Source organism: Oncorhynchus kisutch, linkage group LG16 (genome assembly GCF_002021735.2).
Source record: "Oncorhynchus kisutch isolate 150728-3 linkage group LG16, Okis_V2, whole genome shotgun sequence".
NCBI lineage: Eukaryota > Metazoa > Chordata > Actinopteri > Salmoniformes > Salmonidae > Oncorhynchus > Oncorhynchus kisutch.
Genome location: NC_034189.2, coordinates 2210427 through 2232972, shown reverse-complemented (window position 1 = coordinate 2232972; position 22546 = coordinate 2210427). Strand labels below are relative to the sequence as shown.

Below are 22546 nucleotides of genomic sequence, written 5' to 3'. Positions count from 1 at the left end.
TCCCTGTTACTCTCAATCTCTCTTTCTCGGTCTCTCTGTGTATCTAGTCTCTCTAGGCCCACTCCGTCTGTCACACACATCTTTCACACCTCTCAGTCCTTCTCAGTAGAGAGGAAGTAGAGATGGGTAGAGAGGAGAGGTGGTCACAAGAGTTGAGAGAGTTTGTGATCGACACGTTGAAATGGAACGGACCTGTCTCCTACTCTGTGAGTTTAATATTATCTAAATGGTTTAATATCTGTATAGTTTAATATCTATATAGTGTAATATCTATATGGTTTAATATCTATATATTTAATATCTATATAGTTTAATATCTATATAGTTTAATATCTATATAGTTTAATATCTATATAGTTTAATATCTATATAATTTAATATCTATAGGGTGTAATATCTATATAATTTAAAATCTACATGGTTTAATATATATATGGTTTAATATATATATATATTTTAATATCTATATAGTTTAATATCTATATAATTTAATATCTAAATGGTTTAATACCTATATATTTTAATATCTATATAGTTTATTATCTATATGGTTTAATATCTATATAATTTAAAATCTATGTAGTTTAACGTTTGTATACGTTATTAAACATTTTTATATTTCTATAGTTTAATGTCTATATGTTTTATATCTACGTGGTTTAATACAGTTGAAGTCGGAAGATTACATACACTTAGGTTGGAGTCATTAAAACTCATTTTTCAACCGCTCCACAAGTTTCTTGTTAACAAAATATAGTTTTAGCAAGTCAGTTAGGACATGTACTGTGTGCATGACACAAGTCATTTTTCAACAATTGTTTACAGACAGACTATTTCACTTATAATTCACTGTATCACAATTCCAGTGGGTCAGAAGTTTACCTAAACTAAGTTGACTGTGCCTTTAAACAGCTTGGACAATTCCAGACAATTATATCATAGCTTTAGAAGCTTCTGATAGGCTAATTGACATATTGAGTCCATTGCAGGTGTACCTCTGGATGTATTTCAAGGCCGACCTTCAAACTTAGTGCCTCTTTGCTTGACATCATGGGAAAATCAAAAGAAATCAGCCAAGACTTCAGAAAAAAATTGTAGACCTCCACAAGTCTGGTTCATCCTTGGGAGCAATTTCCAAACGCCTGAATATACCACGTTCATCTGTACAAACAATAGTACTCAAGTTTAAACACCATGGGTCCACGCAGCCGTAATACCGCTCAGGAATGAGACGCGTTCTGTCTCCTAGAGATGAAAAGACAGCAAAGGACCTTGTGATGATGCTGGAAGAAACAGGTACACGAGTATCTATATCCACAGTAAAACGAGTCTTATATCTACATAACCTGAAAAGTTTGCAACTGCACATGGGGACAAAGATCGTACTTTTTGGAGAAATGTCCTCTGGTCTGATGAAACAAAAATAGAGCTGTTTGGCAATAATTACCATTGTTATGTTTGGAGGAAAAAGGGGGAGGCTTGCAAGCCGAAGAACACCATTCCAACTGTGAAGCACGGGGGTGGCAGCATCATGTTGTGGGTGTGCTTTGCTGCAGGAGAGACTGGTACACTTCACAAAATAGATGGCATCATGAGGTAGGAAAATGTGGATATATTGAAGCAACATCAAGACATTGTCGGGAAGTTAAAGTTTGGTCGCAAATGGGTCTTCCAAATTAACAATGACAACAAGCATAATTCTAAAGTTGTCAAAATGGCTTAAGGACAACAAAGTCAAGGTATTGGAGTGGCCATCACAAAGCCCTGACCTCAATCCTATAGAAAATATGTGGGCAGAACTGAAAAAGCATGTGCGAGCAAGGAGGCCTACAACCCGGACTCAGTTACACCAGCTCTGTCAGGAGGAATGGGCCAAAATTCACCCAACTTATTGTGGGAAGCTTGTGGAAGGCTACCCGAAACGTTTGACCCAAGATAAACAATTTAAAGGCAATGCTACCAAATACTAATTTAGTGTATTTAAACTTCTGACCCACTGGGAATGTGATGAAAGAAATAAAAGCTGAAACAAATCATTCTCTCTACCATTATTCTGACAATTCACATTCTTAAAATAAAGTGGTGATCCTAACTGACCTATGACAGGGACTTTTTACTAGGTTTAGGTGTCACAAAATGTGAAAAACTGAGTTTAAATGTATTTGCCTAAGATTTATGTAAACTTCAACTGTATCTATGTGGTTTAATATCTATATGGTTTAATATCTATATGGTTTAATATCTATATAGTTTAATATCTATATAGTTTAATATCTATATAGTTTAATATCTATATAGTTTAATATCTATATGGTTTAATATCTATATGGTTTAATATCTATATGGTTTAATATCTATATAGTTTAATATCTATATGGTTTAATATCTATATGGTTTAATATCTATATAGTTTAATATCTATATGGTTTAATATCTATATATTTTAATATCTATATGGTTTAATATCTATATAATTTAATATCTATATGGTTTAATATCTATATAGTTTAATATCTATATAGTTTAATATCTATATGGTTTAATATCTATATGGTTTAATATCTATATAGTTTAATATCTATATGGTTTAATATCTATATATTTTAATATCTATATAATTTAATATCTATATGGTTTAATATCTATATGGTTTAATATCTATATGGTTTAATATCTATATGGTTTAATATCTATATGGTTTAATATCTATATAGTTTAATATCTATATAGTTTAATATCTATATGGTTTAATATCTATATGGTTTAATATCTATATAGTTTAATATCTATATAGTTTAATATCTATATGGTTTAATATCTATATGGTTTAATATCTATATGGTTTAATATCTGCAATGTTTAGTATCTGTGAAGACATACCCCATATAAATGCATGAAACATTCATAAATGGCAAAAAAAAATGATATATAACAAGTAATACAGTTTTGAAGTGTATCTAGGAGACATAAGAAAGCTCAGGATACATTTCTGTTTTTGTTGTTTGTATCCGAGTCTCCCCTTTACATAGTGGGGTCATATTAGTTTGTATCTGAGAGTCTCCCCTTTCCATAGTGGGGTCATATTAGTTTGTATCTGAGAGTCTCCCCATAGTGGGGTCATATTAGTTTGTAACTGAGAGTCTCTAGGGTTTGTAGCCCAAATGGTTTCCATCATGCACCATAGTGATAGTTCTCTCTGTGTGTTTCAGTGCTGTTGAGTTCACTGGTATACAGTAGCCTCGGACAAGGTGGAGGTGAGTACATTTCTCTATATTCATCACCTGTTCTATAATAGTAACATTTCTCTATATTCATCACCTGTTCTATAATAGTAACATTTCTCTATATTCATCACCTGTTCTATAATAGTAACATTTCTCTATGTTCATCACCTGATCTATAATAGTATAATTTCTCTGAAAACCTGTTGTGTGTGTCCTGCAGAGCTAGTTGTTTCTCTCTAGACACGATCCAACAGACAGAAGCTAGTTGTTTCTCTAGACACTATTTAATAGCTAGCATTTCGATGGCCATAACTGTAACGGTTGTCTGTGGTGGAAGAAGGTGAGGACCAATGCGCAGCGTTGTAAGTGTTCATATTCTTTAATAGAACTCAGAACACTAACATACCAACAAGAGAACGAAATGAAACCGAAACAGTTCTGTCTGGTACAGATACGAAACAGAAAATAATCACCCACAACTCAAAAACATACCTAAGTATGGTTCTCAATCAGGGACAATGATTGACAGCTGCCTCTGATTGAGAACCATATCAGGCCAAACACAGAAATACCAAATCATAGAAAAACAAACAGACAACCCACCAACTCACTAAAACAAAGACATAACAAAAGAAATATGGTCAGAACATGACAATAACAAATAGATGAAAGCAGTAACAGACACAAGCTAGTTGTTTCTCTAGACACCATGTAACAGACACAAGCTAGTTGTTTCTCTAGACACCATGTAACAGACACAAGCTAGTTGTTTCTCTAGACACCATGTAACAGACACAAGCTAGTTGTTTCTCTAGACACCATGTAACAGACACAAGCTAGTTGTTTCTCTAGACACCATGTAACAGACACAAGCTAGTTGTTTCTCTAGACACCATGTAACAGACAAGCTAGTTGTTTCTCTAGACACCATGTAACAGACACAAGCTAGTTGTTTCTCTAGACACCATGTAACAGACAAGCTAGTTGTTTCTATAGACACCATGTAACAGACACAAGCTAGTTGTTTCTATAGACACCGTGCAACAGACACAAGCTAGTTGTTTCTCTAGACACCATGCAACAGACACAAGCTAGTTGTTTCTCTATAGACACCATGTAACAGACACAAGCTAGTTGTTTCTCTATAGACACCATGCAACAGACACAAGCTAGTTGTTTCTCTATAGACACCATGCAACAGACACAAGCTAGTTGTTTCTCTATAGACACCATGCAACAGACACAAGCTAGTTGTTTCTCTAGACACCATGCAACAGACACAAGCTAGTTGTTTCTCTATAGACACCATGCAACAGACACAAGCTAGTTGTTTCTACAGACACTATTTAATAGCTAGCATTTCGATGACCATAACAAATAGATATGGTGAAACGGACACCCTTGTACACCTCTTGACAATTCAAAAGTCTGAGAAGTAGCCGCTATTTACTATTTTACACCTGGGGTTGCTATTCGTTACTTACATTTTATAAGGGAATCACCAAAATTCAAAAACAAAATTAGACTGGAACACAGCAAGAGGGTTAACACAGTTGGTTCTCTGTGATGTCACCTCCCTGAGTTCTAGTCAACCTCTTCCTGATTGATTGATTGATTAATTGATTGTTTTGATTTATTGATTGAATTGGCTACACATTGGCTTTAGCTCAGCTTTTTTCTGTGCAGGAGATCTGGGCTTGAATACAATGTCTCATATTGAATCTGGTGTAGACTGGTAGAACAAATCAAAGGGTAGATTACAAGATGAAAGGGCGGTTAACAAGTTATGCATTAGGGGGCGCTATTAAACATTTGGGATGAAAAACGTTCCCGTTTTAAACAAGATATTTTGTCACGAAAAGATGCTCAACTATGCATATAATTGACAGCTTTGGAAAGAAAACACTGACGTTCCCAAATCTGCAAAGATATTGTCTGTTAGTGCCACAGCACTGAAGTTACAGGCGAAACCCAGATAAAAATCCAACCAGGAAGTGCCGCATTTTTTAAAACCGCCTCATGCCAATGACTCCTTATATGGCTGTGAATGAGCTATGAATGAGCTTACATTTTCTACGTTTTCCCCAAGGTGTCTACAGCATTGTGACGTCTTTTTAGGCATTTCCATTGAAGAATGTCTGTAAGGGACCATATGTAGCATGTCACATGGTGTCTCCCGCAGAAAATCTCACGTAAAATACTGAGGTAGCCATTTTTCCAATCGCTTCTTATGAGAAACCAATTGCCTCGAAGGATATATTATTGAATATATATGTTAAAAACACCTTGAGGATGGATACTAAACAACGTTTGCCATGTTGCTGTCGATATTATGGAGCAAATTTTGCAAAAAGTTTGTCATTATAGTTGTAGCATTTTACGGTCGATTTCTCAGCCAAGCATGATGAAGAAACGGGAGCTATTTCGCCTCAAAATAATATTTTGGGAAAAAAGGAACATTTGCTTTCTAACTGGGAGTCTGAGTGAAAACATCCAAAGTTCTTCAAAGGTAAATTATTTAATTTGATTGCTTTTCTGATTTCCGTGACCAAGTTACCTGCTGCTAGCCGGACATAATCCTATGCTAGGCTATCCATAAACTTACAAATGCTTGTCCTGCTTTGGCTGTAAAGCATAATTTCAAAATCTGAGATGACGGTGATTAACAAAAGGCTAAGCTGTGTTTCACTATATTTCAATTGTGATTTCATGAATATGACTATAATATGACTATAATATGAATATTTTCTAGAAAATATTTTTTGTCCGTTGCGTTATGCTAATTACTGTAGTTGATGACAACGCTCCCGGGTGGGTATATCCAAGAGGTTAAAGTTCAATGATGGGGAGATTAAATGTTTTGTAGGTGGTTGTAGAATGGCCTGGATTTCCTGGATTTTGATTATTAGCGGCTTTGTGTAATTCTGTGCTGCTTGCATTATTTTGGTGTTTTATGTTGTACACACAGAATATTTTTGCATAAGAGTCTAAATTTGGTGTTTGTCCCATTTTGTGAATTCTTGGATGGTGAGCGGACCCCAGACCTCACAACCATAAAGGGCAATGTGTTCTATAACTGATTCAAGTCTTTTTTTAGACTGATCCTAATTGGTATGTTCAATTTATGTTCCTTTTGATGGTGTAGAAGGCCCTTCTAGCCTTGTCTCTCAGATAACTCACAACTTTTTTTTAGGCAGAGGTATGTATAGTTTAGAAAATGGTGTCTAGGTTAAATTTGTGGACCGGTTTTGGAACACCTTTATTTTTGTCTTAAGGAGCTTTACTGTCAGGGTTCCGGTCTGACAAAATCTGTGCAGAATATCTCAGTGCTGCAGTAGGCCCTCCTTGGTAGGGGACAGAAGCACCAGATCAACAAACAGAAGACATTTTACTTCAGACTCTAGCAAGGTCCCCCGCCAATTCATTGATATGCTGAAGAGGGTGGGGCTCAAGCTGCATCCCTGTCTCAAACCACGGCCTTGTGGAAAGAAGTGTTTTTTGCCAAATTTAATCAAACATTTTTTGTTTGTGTACAAGGATTTGATAATGTTATATAATTTTCCCCCAACACCGCTTTCCATCAATTTGAATAGCAGACCCCCCAAATTTACTAAAAAGCTTTTTTTAAAACAACAAAGCATAAGACTTTTCCATTGTTTTTGGTTTGTTTGTTTGTCAATTAGGGTGTGCAGTGTGAATATGTGGTCTGTCATACGGTAATTTGGTAAAAAGCCAATTTGACATTTGCTCAGTACATTGTTTTCACTGAGGAAATGTACGAGTCTGCTGTTAATAATGCAGAGGATTTTCCCAAGGTTGCTGTTGCTATCCCACGGTAGTTATTGGGGTCAAATTTGTCTCCACTTTTGTGGATTGGGGTGATTAGTTATTGATTCCAAATATTGGGGAAGATGCCAGAGCTGAGGATTTTAAAGAGTTTAACCCTTGTGTAGTCTTAACATTCTGTAAACTCCCCTTGTCCTAAGGGTAAAAAATGACCCGCCTTCAATAAACCCCTAAAATAAAGCAGCTTAATTTAATTTTAAACCCCAAATCTATTTTGTATGAAGAAACAACCTGTCATTCATCACAAAGTTTGTGAATATCTGGGTTTTCCCTCTTCACAATGCAGAAAGACTGCATTTAGTCAGTGGACAACACTCGTGTTACGAATCCCTTTTGGCCCGACAGTCTAGGGGGGGGATGGTAATGAGACCCGTAACATAACTCATATTATTGTGACAAAGTAAAAGTGTAAACGAAAACCACGACAACAGAAATCTACCGTCAAACTCCAGGTTTATTTATAAACACACGTTAATGGGGGGGGAGCAGGAAAAGGGGCTGAGCTGGACCCAAGGAAAGAAACAATAAATATACAAAAACACCCCTAAGCTAGACTAGCCTACTTTAACAACAGCTAATTAACTAACCAAAAATACAGTGGGTGGTCCACCCAGTTCTAACTAGTGTATTTAACAAAGTTCACCTACGGGTAGTGTATGCCCATGGGCGACTTGTCTTGGTTTCCCCCTTTTCCCACCAGCAACAAACAAACACCATAACCAAAAACAATACTCACAGGAGATGATTTGGAGGTGCTCAAACAAAAGAGAGGTTAAGACACAAAGCGAGAGTGAAACACAGAGACCTACAGACATGGCATTTACAGAGAGATTGAGCTCTAGAGCAAACAAATGATGGGGTTTTAAACCATGGGGAAGGAACTGTGATAGGGTAGGAAATAGGAGGAGGTGTGTCTTCTGATTGATGATTGATTGGGGAGTGATGATTTTCACCTGTGAGGGGAGAAGGAGAGAAAAGAAACACACACACAGGTTAACTGTATCCGTAACAACTCGTTTTAATTACAACACACCTGCCATAATTGTTTTCTTTACTAAAGTAAAGATGTATTATTATTGCTAAAGGTATAAACATACATTTTTAGCAAGAGATAGAACTTGCATAGTCTAAGAAAGTAGCAGAAAGCAGTTTTGACCACATTTTATTGAAGGGAAACAATAACAGTCTTGAAAGTTGTGGCAACATAGTGATATATTCTTATATACTGTACACTGAGGAATTCAACTATAAAATACTGGTCTTCTTCCATTTTTTAAAACATTGCCCCCACCCACAAGGTGTATAAACAACAACAATAAATTAGAATAAAATAAGATAATAGATACAAAACAAAATGTGAAGAACATGAATCAATCAACTCTAATTAGCACATGTAGGACAGTATGCAAGTGTGTGTGCATGGACTGTGCTGATGTTTTTCTCACATGTGCAGCACATAGTGTTTGTTTTACAGTCCTTAATTGGGGACAGAATTGGCATCTCATCCTCTTGCCTTCTCCAGCTGCAGCCTTAGGTGGATCAGGACAAGATTCAGCACCCTGAACGACTTTCACAAGCGCTTCAGAGGATGCTGTGCTGGGGAGGCGCTCCCTTCTTTAATGTGTGGGGTTACAAGTGCATTTCCCAGCTGCTCCAGGAACACCCTCCTCTTGTTCCGCTTATCAGGCATCCAGGTAGGGTTGATCTTGTTCCATATCACGAAGGCATTGCATGAGGACACATATATGATGTTATAGAAAATGACCAGGGACCAGCGGCAGTCATCCTCCTGCAGCTGTAAGTTCCAATCACCTTGTCCAGGTTGTCCACGCCTCCTTTGTTGTGGTTGTAGTCCAGGATGATGGCTGGCTTCCTGTCCTCACGATCACTGATCTCAGCTGTTTTGTGCAGTGTGGTCAGGAGGACCACATTCTTGTTCCTCTTTGGGAGGTAAGAAACTAGAGTGGCGGTGGGGGTGAAGGCAAACTTTGATGAGAAGGCCTCTCCCCCCCCTTGTTGTGAGGAGTGCAGGGGGAGCTCAGGCTTGTCCTTTCTAACTGTGCCATCTGTCACATCAAGCACAACCTGCACTCCCTGGTTCTTCTCCGGGCTGGTCGGCTTCCCTGTATAGACTTTCATCTTAGCTGGAATGTGCGTCACAGGCTAACCATATCTTGATGCCATACTTTTCTGGCTTGCTGTTTCCGGAAAAGACAGCAACCTTTTGTGAAAATCACTTACATTACAGATATGAAAATAAAATGTACCTCTGAATGGAACCAGTTGCTCATCCACTGTTTCTTCAGGTCAGGGTTGTAGAGGTACAGCAGACGCTCCATCCACTGTTACTTCAGGTCAGGGTTGTAGAGGTACGGCAGACGCTCCATCCACTGTTTCTTCAGGTCAGGGTTGTAGAGGTACAGCAGACGCTCCATCCACTGTTTCTTCAGGTCAGGGTTGTAGAGGTACAGCAGACGCTCCATCCACTGTTTCTTCAGGTCAGGGTTGTAGAGGTACAGCAGACGCTCCATCCACTGTTACTTCAGGCCCAGGGTTGTAGAGGTACAGCTCCATCCACTGTTACTTCAGGTCAGGGTTGTAGAGGTACAGCAGACGCTCCATCCACTGTTACTTCATTCCCAGGGTTGTAGAGGTACGGCAGATGCTCCATCCACTGTTACTTCATGCCCAAGGTTGTAGAGGTACGGCAGACGCTCCATCCACTGTTACTTCATGTCCAGGGTTGTAGAGGTACAGCAGACGCTCCATCCACTGTTACTTCATTCCCAGGGTTGTAAAGGTACAGCAGACGCTCCATCCACTGTTACTTCATGCCCAAGGTTGTAGAGGTACGGCAGACGCTCCATCCACTGTTTCTTCAGGTCAGGGTTGTAGAGGTACAGCAGACGCTCCATCCACTGTTACTTCAGGTCAGGGTTGTAGAGGTACGGCAGACGCTCCATCCACTGTTTCTTCAGGTCAGGGTTGTAGAGGTACAGCAGACGCTCCATCCACTGTTTCTTCAGGTCAGGGTTGTAGAGGTACAGCAGACGCTCCATCCACTGTTTCTTCAGGTCAGGGTTGTAGAGGTACAGCAGACGCTCCATCCACTGTTACTTCAGGCCCAGGGTTGTAGAGGTACAGCTCCATCCACTGTTACTTCAGGTCAGGGTTGTAGAGGTACAGCAGACGCTCCATCCACTGTTACTTCATTCCCAGGGTTGTAGAGGTACGGCAGATGCTCCATCCACTGTTACTTCATGCCCAAGGTTGTAGAGGTACGGCAGACGCTCCATCCACTGTTACTTCATGTCCAGGGTTGTAGAGGTACAGCAGACGCTCCATCCACTGTTACTTCATTCCCAGGGTTGTAAAGGTACAGCAGACGCTCCATCCACTGTTACTTCATGCCCAAGGTTGTAGAGGTACGGCAGACGCTCCATCCACTGTTTCTTCAGGTCAGGGTTGTAGAGGTACAGCAGACGCTCCATCCACTGTTACTTCAGGTCAGGGTTGTAGAGGTACAGCAGACGCTCCATCCACTGTTTCTTCAGGCCCAGGGTTGTAGAGGTACGGCAGACGCTTCATCCACTGTTACTTCAGGCCCAGGGTTGTAAAGGTACAGCAGACGCTCCATCCACTGTTACTTCATGCCCAGGGTTGTAGAGGTACAGCTCCATCCACTGTTACTTCATGTCCAGGGTTGTAGAGGTACAGCAGACGCTCCATCCACTGTTACTTCATTCCCAGGGTTGTAAAGGTACAGCTCCATCCACTGTTACTTCATGCCCAGGGTTGTAGAGGTACAGCAGACGCTCCATCCACTGTTACTTCATGCCCAGGGTTGTAGAGGTACAGCTCCATCCACTGTTACTTCATGCCCAGGGTTGTAGAGGTACAGCAGACGCTCCATCCACTGTTACTTCAGGCCCAGGGTTGTAGAGGTACAGCTCCATCCACTGTTACTTCAGGCCAGGGTTGTAGAGGTACAGCAGACGCTCCATCCACTGTTACTTCATGCCCAGGGTTGTAGAGGTACAGCAGATGCTCCATCCACTGTTACTTCAGGCCCAGGGTTGTAGAGGTACAGCTCCATCCACTGTTACTTCATGCCCAGGGTTGTAGAGGTACAGCAGACACTTCATCCACTGTTACTTCAGGCCCAGGGTTGTAGAGGTACGGCAGACGCTCCACCCACTTCTCCCAGACCTCTCTTATGGCATCCAGTTTGTCTCTCACACGTCTTGCAGGTTTTGACTCGCGGTTATCAAATCGTAGCGTTCTTGAGAAAGTGTGAAAGACTTTTAGTGGCATCGAGGCACGGAAAATCCCCCTTCCACTCTCTGCATCCCGGAGATGTAGCCTCGCCTCGGGACCTATACACACTCGGTAAGATTAGCAGCCCTATGTAGGCACACAGGTCAATCTCATCCATCCTTTTCCAGTTGTCTCCATATTTACAAAAACCCTCCAAATTTGTAATCTCCAGGATGATTTTTCCGATGGCTGGTGTGATGAACATGTAGAATGTTGAGGCGATGTCCTGGGCAACTGCATATCTTGTGAGCCCTGGGGTCATCCAGGGCTCACAAGGTGTGTGTGTGTGTGTGTGTGTGTGTGTGTGTGTGTGTGTGTGTGTGTGTGTGTGTGTGTGTGTGTGTGTGTGTGTGTGTGTGTGTGTGTGTGTGTGTGTGTGTGTGTGTGTGCGTGCGTGCGTGCGTGCGCGTGTGCGTGTGCGTGTGTGTGTAAATTATATTTGTGGTTTACAGCTGGAAATACATTTCCCTTTTTCTAATTTTGGTGTCACTCTAGGAAAAGTAATGACATTTTAATTTCACATTTCAAGTTGACAAAATATATAATTTAGGAGGTTTTCTCTGCTGTTTAAACATAGTTTGTTTATTTACTGTTTTCCAATTTTCCCAGAAGTGGTTCGATTCTACGCATTCTTCAATTACATTCTCTGACGTGCTGTTTTACAGATGTGTATTTCTACATCGTTTAGTGATTCACCGTGGTGAAGGCTCAGTTTGTCTGTGTTAGTGTGACAGGTTTCTCAATTTCTTTCTTATGTTTTTGTATTCTTCATCAAAACATTTCTCAATGTTTCTATGTCTCTCTCTGTCTCTCTCTGTCTCTCTCTCTCTCTCATTCTCTATGTCAAATCTCTCTTTCAGCCTCTCTGAGTGTCAGTCCTGACAGATCTCAGTTCTTTAAATATGAGTCTGTCTCTCTGAGCTGTGAGGTTCAGGGGAAATCTGCTGGATGGAGACTGAAGAGAAACACAGTCTCTGGGGAGCGTTCAGATTGTGGAAGAAAATGGGGAAAATCACAAGGGTCTTCATGCATCATGTCACTAATACCATCACACAGTGGAAAGTACTGGTGTGAGTCTGGGTCTGGAGAACACAGCAATGCTGTCAACATCACAGTACATGGTATGTCCACAAACACCATCTACTAACATTATAGTGTTTAGTGGTTCATCTGGTTTCAGATAGCTGATGTTATGTTAATATATGATGTTTATATATTATATACAGCTGGAGCTGTGATCCTGGAGAGACCTGTTTATATATTATGTTTATATATTATATACAGCTGGAGCTGTGATCCTGGAGAGACCTGTTTATATATTATATACAGCTGGAGCTGTGATCCTGGAGAGACCTGTTTATATATGATGTTTATATATTATATACAGCTGGTGCTGTGATCCTGGAGAGACCTGTTTATATATGATGTTTATATATTATATACAGCTGGAGCTGTGATCCTGGAGAGCCCTGCCCTTCCTGTGACTGAGGGAGAATCTGTGACCCTGCGCTGCAGATATCAAGGAACTTTCTCTAACCACACAGCTGATTTCTACAAAGATGGATCCCTGATCAGGACTGAGACTACAGGAGAGATGACCATCCCTGCAGTATCCAAGTCAGATGAAGGACTCTACAAGTGTACCAACTCCAGCTCTGAAGGAGAATCACCAGAGAGCTGGATGACTGTGACAGGTGAGGAGAGAGACATTCATAATAATGTGTTCTCTGCTTAGTCTTTAGAGATTTGAAGATGATAAAAAATCAGTTTGTTTACTGTGCTGTTTCCTTTTATGTTTTTCAAGAGAGAGGCCTCACCCCCCCCCCCTTTCCTTCCCTACTCCTCTTGATTTGAATCCATTTTAGAATTAGGCTGAAAAATAACAACATTATACTATAACACCACAGGTACTGTAATATAACAGTACACTATAACACCACAGGTACTGGAATATAACACCATTATACTATAACACCACAGGTACTGGAATATAACAACATTATACTATAACACCACAGGTACTGGAATATAACAACATTATACTATAACACCACAGGTACTGGAATATAACAACATTATACTATAACACCACAGGTACTGGAATATAACAACATTATACTATAACACCACAGGTACTGGAATATAACAACATTATACACCACAGGTACTGGAATATAACAACATTATACACCACAGGTACTGGAATATAACACCATTATACTATAACACCACAGGTACTGGAATATAACACCATTATACACCACAGGTACTGTAATATAACACCATTATACTATAACACCACAGGTACTGTAATATAACACCATTATACACCACAGGTACTGGAATATAACACCATTATACTATAACACCACAGGTACTGGAATATAACACCATTATACTATAACACCACAGGTACTGTAATATAACACCATTATACTATAACACCACAGGTACTGGAATATAAAACCATTATACTATAACACCACAGGTACTGGACTATAACAACATTATACTATAACACCACAGGTACTGGAATATAACAACATTATACTATAACACCACAGGTACTGTTATATAACAACATTATACACCACAGGTACTGGAATATAACACCATTATACTATAACACCACAGGTACTGGAATATAAAACCATTATACTATAACACCACAGGTACTGTTATATAACAACATTATACTATAACACCACAGGTACTGGAATATAAAACCATTATACTATAACACCACAGGTACTGGACTATAACAACATTTGAAAAAAGTTGAGGTTTGAATACTTCCCGAAGGCACAATATGTCTAAGATAATATTAAACAGTTTGACTATAACTTTTTACTGATGTTTTCTCTTGTGTTTTTCAAGCTAGGGGCTCTACCCCTTCCTCCTCCCCTCCCTCCTCCTCCCCCCCCTCTCTCCTCCTCCCTTTGTCTGTCTCTGGGTTGGTGGCTGCTCTCTCCATCTCTCTGATCATTCTACTGGTCCTGTTCTGCAAGAGGAACAAAGATGTAGCAGCTGAACCCAGAGATGTTACGTATGCTGACGTTAGAATCATACAGGACCCAGAACCCAGGAGAAGGAGAGGTACACACACACACACACACACACACACACACACACACACACACACACACACACACACACACACACACGCACGCACGCACGCACGCACGCACGCACGCATGCATGCACGCACGCACGCGCACACACACACACACACACATACATACAGTACAATGTCATTAACCCATTGTCCCGTGTCTTCCAGAGAAGTCTCCAGGAGCTGATCCAGTCTACTCTGCAGTGAAGACCTCCAACACCACAGGTACTGTAGTACTGTATAACACTATAACACCACAGGTACTGTAATACTGTATAACACTACAGGTACTGTAGAACTGTATAACACTATAACACCACAGGTACTGTAGTACTGTATAACACTATAACACCACAGGTACTGTAATACTGTATAACACTATAACACCACAGGTACTGTAATACTGTATAACAATATAACACCACAGGTACTGTATTACTGTATCACACTATAACACCACAGGTACTGTAATACTGTATAACACCACAGGTACTTTAGTACTGTATAACACTATAACACCACAGGTACTGTAATACTGTATAACACTATAACACCACAGGTACTGTAATACTGTATAACACTATACCACCACAGGTACTGTAATACTGTATAACACTATAACACCACAAGTACTGTAGTACTGTATACCACCACAGGTACTGTAATACTGTATAACACTATAACACCACAGGTACTGTAATACTGTATAACACCACAGGTACTGTAATACTGTATAACACTATAACACCACAGGTACTGTAATACTGTATAACACTATACCACCACAGGTACTGTAATACTGTATAACACTATAACACCACAAGTACTGTAGTACTGTATAACACCACAGGTACTGTAGTACTGTATAACACTATAACACCACAGGTACTGTAGTACTGTATAACACTATAACACCACAGGTATTGTAAAACTGTATAACACTATAACACCACAGGTACTGTAATACTGTATAACACTATAACACCACAGATACTGTAATACTGTATACTCTATAACACCACAGGTACTGTAATACTGTATAACACCCCAGGTACTGTAGTACTGTATAACACTATAACACCACAGGTACTGTAATACTGTATAACACTATAACACCACAGGTACTGTAATACTGTAAAAGACTATAACACCACAGGTACTGTAATACTGTATAACACTCCAACATACAGCTGGTCCAGTCTGTGTTAATATCCTCTCTCTCTCCTGTGTTTAGTTCCAGGTGTATCTGTTCCAGTCTGTGTTAATATCCTCTCTCTCTCTCCTGTGTTTAGTTCCAGGTGGATCTGGTCCAGTCTGTGTTAATTTCCTCTCTGTCTCTTGTGTTTAGTTCCAGGTGGATCTGGTCCAGTCTGTGTTAATATCCTCTCTCCTGTGTTTAGTTCCAAGTAGAACTTGTCCAGTGTGTTAATTTCCTCTCTCTCTCCTGTGTTTAGTTCCAGGTGGATCTGTTCCAGTCTGTGTTAATTTCCTCTCTCTCTCCTGTGTTTAGTTCCAGGTGGATCTGGTCCAGTCTGTGTTAATATCCTCTCTCTCTCTCCTGTGTTTAGTTCCAGGTGGATCTTGTCCAGTCTGTGTTAATACCCTCTCTCTCTCTCTTCTGTGTTTAGTTCCAGGTGGATCTGGTCCAGTCTGTGTTAATATCCTCTCTCTCTCCTGTGTTTAGTTCCAGGTGGATCTGGTCCAGTCTGTGTTAATTTCCTCTCTCTCTTCTGTGTTTAGTTCCAGGTGGATCTGGTCCAGTCTGTGTTAATTTCCTCTGTCTCTCTTCTGTGTTTAGTTCCAGGTGGATCTGGTCCAGTCTGTGTTAATATCCTCTCTCCTGTGTTTAGTTCCAAGTAGAACTTGTCCAGTGTGTTAATATCCTCTCTCTCTCTCCTGTGTTTAGTTCCAGGTGGATCTTGTCCAGTCTGTGTTAATATCCTCTCTCTCTCCTGTGTTTAGTTCCAGGTGGATCTTGTCCAGTCTGTGTTAATACCCTCTCTCTCTCTTCTGTGTTTAGTTCCAGGTGGTCCAGTCTGTGTTAATGTCCACTCTCTCTCCTGTGTTTAGTTCCAGGTGGATCTGGTCCAGTCTGTGTTAATATCCTCTCTCTCTCCTGTGTTTAGTTCCAGGTGGATCTGTTCCAGTCTGTGTTAATATCCTCTCTCTCTCCTGTGTTTAGTTCCAGGTGGATCTTGTCCAGTCTGTGTTAGTATCCTCTCTCTCTCCTGTGTTTAGTTCCAGGTGGAGCTGGTCCAGTCTGTGTTAATATCCTCTCTCTCTCCTGTGTGTAGTTCCAGGTGGATCTGGTCCAGTCTGTGTTGATCTCCTCTCTCTCTCCTGTGTTTAGTTCCAGGTGGATCTGGTCCAGTCTGTGTTTATTTCCTCTCTCTCTCCTGTGTTTAGTTCCAGGTGGATCTGGTCCAGTCTGTGTTAATTTCCTCTCTCTCTTCTGTGTTTAGATCCAGGTGGATCTGGTCCAGTCTGTGTTAATATCCTCTCTCCTGTGTTTAGTTCCAAGTAGAACTTGTCCAGTGTGTTAATATCCTCTCTCTCTCTCCTGTGTTTAGTTCCAGGTGGATCTTGTCCAGTCTGTGTTAATACCCTCTCTCTCTTCTGTGTTTAGTTCCAGGTGGATCTGGTCCAGTCTGTGTTAATATCCTCTCTCTCTCCTGTGTTTAGTTCCAGGTGGATCTGGTCCAGGTGATGTGACCTATGCTGACATCAACCACACAGAGAAGAGACAACACAACAGGAGGAGAGGTAGGAAGAAGGGAGAGACCAACAACACTTCCCTAAATAATGTCGTCTTTCTGAAGTAAATACAGTGCCTTGCGAAAGTATTCGGCCCCCTTGAACTTTGCGACCTTTTGCCACATTTCAGGCTTCAAACATAAAGATATAAAACTGTATTTTTTTGTGAAGAATCAACAACAAGTGGGACACAATCATGAAGTGGAACGACATTTATTGGATATTTCAAACTTTTTTAACAAATCAAAAACTGAAAAATTGGGCGTGCAAAATTATTCAGCCCCTTTACTTTCAGTGCAGCAAACTCTCTCCAGAAGTTCAGTGAGGATCTCTGAATGATCCAATGTTGACCTAAATGACTAATGATGATAAATACAATCCACCTGTGTGTAATCAAGTCTCCGTATAAATGCACCTGCACTGTGATAGTCTCAGAGGTCCGTTAAAAGCACAGAGAGCATCATGAAGAACAAGGAACACACCAGGCAGGTCCGAGATACTGTTGTGAAGAAATTTAAAGCCGGATTTGGATACAAAAAGATTTCCCAAGCTTTAAACATCCCAAGGAGCACTGTGCAAGCGATAATATTGAAATGGAAGGAGTATCAGACCACTGCAAATCTACCAAGACCTGGCCGTCCCTCTAAACATTCAGCTCATACAAGGAGAAGACTGATCAGAGATGCAGCCAAGAGGCCCATGATCACTCTGGATGAACTGCAGAGATCTACAGCTGAGGTGGGAGACTCTGTCCATAGGACAACAATCAGTCGTATATTGCACAAATCTGGCCTTTATGGAAGAGTGGCAAGAAATAAGCCATTTCTTAAAGATATCCATAAAAAGTGTTGTTTAAAGTTTGCCACAAGCCACCTGGGAGACACACCAAACATGTGGAAGAAGGTGCTCTGGTCAGATGAAACCAAAATTGAACTTTTTGGCAACAATGCAAAACGTTATGTTTGGCATAAAAGCAACACAGCTCATCACCTTGAACACACCATCCCCACTGTCAAACATGGTGGTGGCAGCATCGTGGTTTGGGCCTGCTTTTCTTCAGCAGGGACAGGGAAGATGGTTAAAATTGATGGGAAGATGGATGGAGCCAAATACAGGACCATTCTGGAAGAAAACCTGATGGAGTCTGCAAAAGACCTGAGACTGGGACGGAGATTTGTCTTCCAACAAGACAATGATCCAAAACATAAAGCAAAATCTACAATGGAATGGTAAAAAAATTAACATATCCAGGTGTTAGAATGGCCAAGTCAAAGTCCAGACCTGAATCCAATCGAGAATCTGTGGAAAGAACTGAAAACTGCTGTTCACAAATGCTCTCCATCCAACCTCACTGAGCTCGAGCTGTTTTGCAAGGAGGAATGGGAAAACATTTCAGTCTCTCGATGTGCAAAACTGATAGAGACATACCCCAAGCGACTTACAGCTGTAATCGCAGCAAAAGGTGGCGCTACAAAGTATTACCTTAAGGGGGCTGAATCATTTTGCACGCCCAATTTTTCAGTTTTTGCTTCGTTAAAAAAGTTTGAAATATCCAATAAATGTCGTTCCACTTCATGATTGTGTCCCACTTGTTGTTGATTCTTCACAAAAAATACAGTTTTATATCTTTATGTTTGAAGCCTGAAATGTGGCAAAAGGTCGCAAAGTTCAAGGGGGCCGAATACTTTCGCAAGGCACTGTATGTTTTTACCGTGTTTTAAAGATGTCACTAGTTGTAACCTGTTTATGTGTTTCTATCAGAGAAGGTCATTCCAGAACCTGGTTACTCAGCAGTGAAGACAGACAGAGATACAGGTCAAAAGGTTGTTCCAGACCCTGTCTACTCTGCAGTGAAGACAGACAGAAAGAGATACAGGTCAGTAGGTCGTTCCAGACCCTGTCTACTCATCGGTGAAGACAGACAGACAGAGATACAGGTCAAAAGGTCGTTCCAGACCCTGTCTACTCAGCAGTGAAGACAGACAGAGATACAGGTCAAAAGGTTGTTCCAGACCCTGTCTACTCAGCGGTGAAGACAGACAGACAGAGATACAGGTCAAAAGGTCGTTCCAGACCCTGTCTACTCAGCGGTGAAGACAGACAGACAGAGATACAGGTCAGAAGGTCGTTCCAGAACCTGTCTACTCAGCAGTGAAGACAGACAGAAAGAGATACAGGTCAGTAGGTCGTTCCAGACCCTGTCTACTCATCGGTGAATACAGACAAACAGAGATACAGGTCAAAAGGTCGTTCCAGACCCTGTCTACTCAGCAGTGAAGACAGACAGACAGAGATACAGGTTAGAAGGTCGTTCCACACCCTGTCTACTCAGCAGTGAAGACAGACAGAGATACAGGTCAAAAGGTTGTTCCAGACCCTGTCTACTCAGCGGTGAAGACAGACAGAGATACAGGTCAAAAGGTCGTTCCAGACCCTGTCTACTCAGCGGTGAAGACAAACAGACAGAGATACAGGTCAGAAGGTCGTTCCAGAACCTGTCTACTCAGCAGTGAAGACAGATAGACATAGATACAGGTCAGAAGGTCGTTCCAGACCCTGTCTACTCAGCAGTGAAGACAGACAGAGATACAGGTCAGAAGGTTGTTCCAGACCCTGTCTACTCAGCGGTGAAGACAGACAGACAGAGATACAGGTCAGGTTGTTCTAGACCCTGTCTACTCAGCGGTGAAGACAGACAGAGATACAGGTCAAAAGGTTGTTCCAGACCCTGTCTACTCTGCAGTGAAGACAGACAGACAGAGATACAGGTCAGAAGGTCGTTCCAGACCCTGTCTACTCAGCAGTGAAGACAGACAGACAGAGATACAGGTCAGGTTGTTCCAGACCCTGTCTACTCAGCAGTGAAGACAGACAGACAGAGATACAGGTCAGGTTGTTCCAGACCCTGTCTACTCAGCGGTGAAGACAGACAGACAGAGATACAGGTCAAAAGGTCGTTCCAGCATGAAAAAGAACTAGCTCACTTTTTGTTCAGATTTACAAATGAAGCACCATGTATAGTGTAGATAATCATTATTATAATAATAGATAATAGATCTTCAAAAACCAAACTTCGGAACGGGAAGCATAGAAATATCTCACAAAGAACAGATCTACCGCTACTTAGATTGGCTATACAACAGTTTGATAGATAAATAACACAATTCTTCGTGGATTAGTTGGGTTACTCAAAAAGGTAGATATTGCCATTTTAACAAATGTAATCTATGTGAACTTTAGGTAGAGCTGTATCTGGATCCAGGGACGTAACGTACAGACTGAGGTAGGTCCAGATCACTGTATCACTAACCCTAATGTACAGACTGAGGTAGGTCCAGATCACTGTATCACTAACCCTAATGTACAGACTGAGGTAGGTCCAGATCACTGGTCCACTAACCCTAATGTACAGACTGAGCTAACTAACTTCAACTCTAACTTCAACACTACCCCTAATTTCAACCCTAACCCTAACTTCAACCTTAACTACAAAATTAAGTGTTTGTTATGAATGATGTAGCATGTTATGTTTGTTATGAAATGTAGCATGTTGTGTTTATTATGAATGATGTAGCATGTTGTGTTTGTTATGAACGATGTAGCATGTGGTGTTTGTTATGAACGATGTAGCATGTGGTGTTTGTTATGAACGATGTAGATTGTTCTGTTTGTTATGAACGATGTAGCATGTGGTGTTTGTTATGAACGATGTAGATTGTTCTGTTTGTTATGAATGATGTAGCATGTTGTGTTTGTTATGAATGATGTAGCATGTTATGCTATAAATGATATAGAACATTGTGTTTGTTATGAATGATGTAGCATGTTGTGTTCTAAATGATCTATCATGTAATGCTATGAATGATGTAGCATGTTGTGATTGTTATGAATGATGTAGCATGTTGTGTTTGTTATGAATGATGTAGCATGTTGTGTTTGTTATGAATGATGTAGCATGTTGTGTTATGAATGATGTAGCATGTTGTGTTTGTTATGAATGATGTAGCATGTTGTGTTTGTTATGAATGATGTAGCATGTTGTGCTTGTTATGAATGATGTAGCATGTTGTGCTTGTTATGAATGATGTAGCATGTTGTGCTTGTTATGAATGATGTAGCATGTTGTGCTTGTTATGTATGATGTAGCATATGGCGTGTGTCATGAATGATGTAGCATGTTGTGCTTGTTATGAATGATGTAGCATGTTGTGTTTGTTATGAATGATGTAGCATGTTGTGTTATGAATGATGTAGCATGTTGTGTTATGAATGATGTAGCATGTTGTGTTATGAATGATGTAGCATGTTGTGTTATGAATGATGTAGCATGTTATTTAATAAATGATGTAGCATGTTGTGTTATGAATGATGTAGCATGTTGTGTTTGTTGTGAATGATGTAGCATGTTGTGTTTGTTATGAATGATGTAGCATGTTGTGTTCTTAATGTTGTAGTATGTTGTGATTGTTATGAATGATGTAGCATGTTGTGATTGTTATGAATGATGTAGCATGGTATGTTTGTATTAATGATGTTGCATGTTGTGTTTGTTATGAATGATGTAGCATGTTGTGTTATGAATGATGTAGCATGTTGTGTGTGTTGTGAATGATGTAGCATGTTGTGTTATGAATCATGTAGCATGTTGTGTTTGTTATGAATCATGTAGCATGTTGTGTTTGTTATGAATGATGTAGCATGTTGTGTTGTGTTATGAATGATGTAGCATGTTGTGTTTGTTATGAATGTTGTAGCATGTTGTGTTATGAATGTTGTTGCATGTTGTGTTATGAACAATGTAGCATGTTGTGTTTGTTGTGAATGATGTAACATGTTGTGTTATGAATGATGTAGCATGTTGTGTTATGAATGATGTAGCATGTTGTGTTATGAATGATGTAGCATGTTGTGTTATGAATGATGTAGCATGTTATTTAATAAATGATGTAGCATGTTGTGTTATGAATGATGTAGCATGTTGTGTTTGTTGTGAATGATGTAGCATGTTGTGTTTGTTATGAATGATGTAGCATGTTGTGTTCTTAATGTTGTAGTATGTTGTGATTGTTATGAATGATGTAGCATGTTGTGATTGTTATGAATGATGTAGCATGGTATGTTTGTATTAATGATGTTGCATGTTGTGTTTGTTATGAATGATGTAGCATGTTGTGTTATGAATGATGTAGCATGTTGTGTGTGTTGTGAATGATGTAGCATGTTGTGTTATGAATGATGTAGCATGTTGTGTTTGTTATGAATCATGTAGCATGTTGTGTTTGTTATGAATGAT

At 40.1% G+C, this 22546-nt stretch overlaps 2 protein-coding genes across 6 annotated transcripts in view; both read left to right on the top strand.

Moving 5' to 3' along the window:
• LOC116353897 (Fc receptor-like protein 5) overlaps positions 1-22546 on the top strand; it is a 238553-nt gene that overhangs the window by 127549 nt on the left and 88458 nt on the right. The window lies entirely within an intron of this gene.
• Positions 91-22546, top strand: part of LOC109884579 (low affinity immunoglobulin gamma Fc region receptor II-like) — a 34140-nt gene continuing 11684 nt past the window's right edge. Inside the window, exons 1-9 of one of the 3 annotated variants that reach the window (XM_031791566.1) lie at positions 91-206; positions 3210-3254; positions 12248-12508; positions 12833-13081; positions 14265-14483; positions 14668-14724; positions 17182-17262; positions 19015-19129; positions 20494-20536. In XM_031791566.1, coding sequence (XP_031647426.1) covers positions 182-206; positions 3210-3254; positions 12248-12508; positions 12833-13081; positions 14265-14483; positions 14668-14724; positions 17182-17262; positions 19015-19129; positions 20494-20497 — 1056 coding nt within the window. In that variant the 5' untranslated portion in view covers positions 91-181 and the 3' untranslated portion in view covers positions 20498-20536. The remainder of the gene's footprint in view (positions 207-3209; positions 3255-12247; positions 12509-12832; positions 13082-14264; positions 14484-14667; positions 14725-17181; positions 17263-19014; positions 19130-20493; positions 20537-22546) is intronic. The other 2 variants (XM_031791565.1, XM_031791564.1) reach the window with 2 other exon arrangements.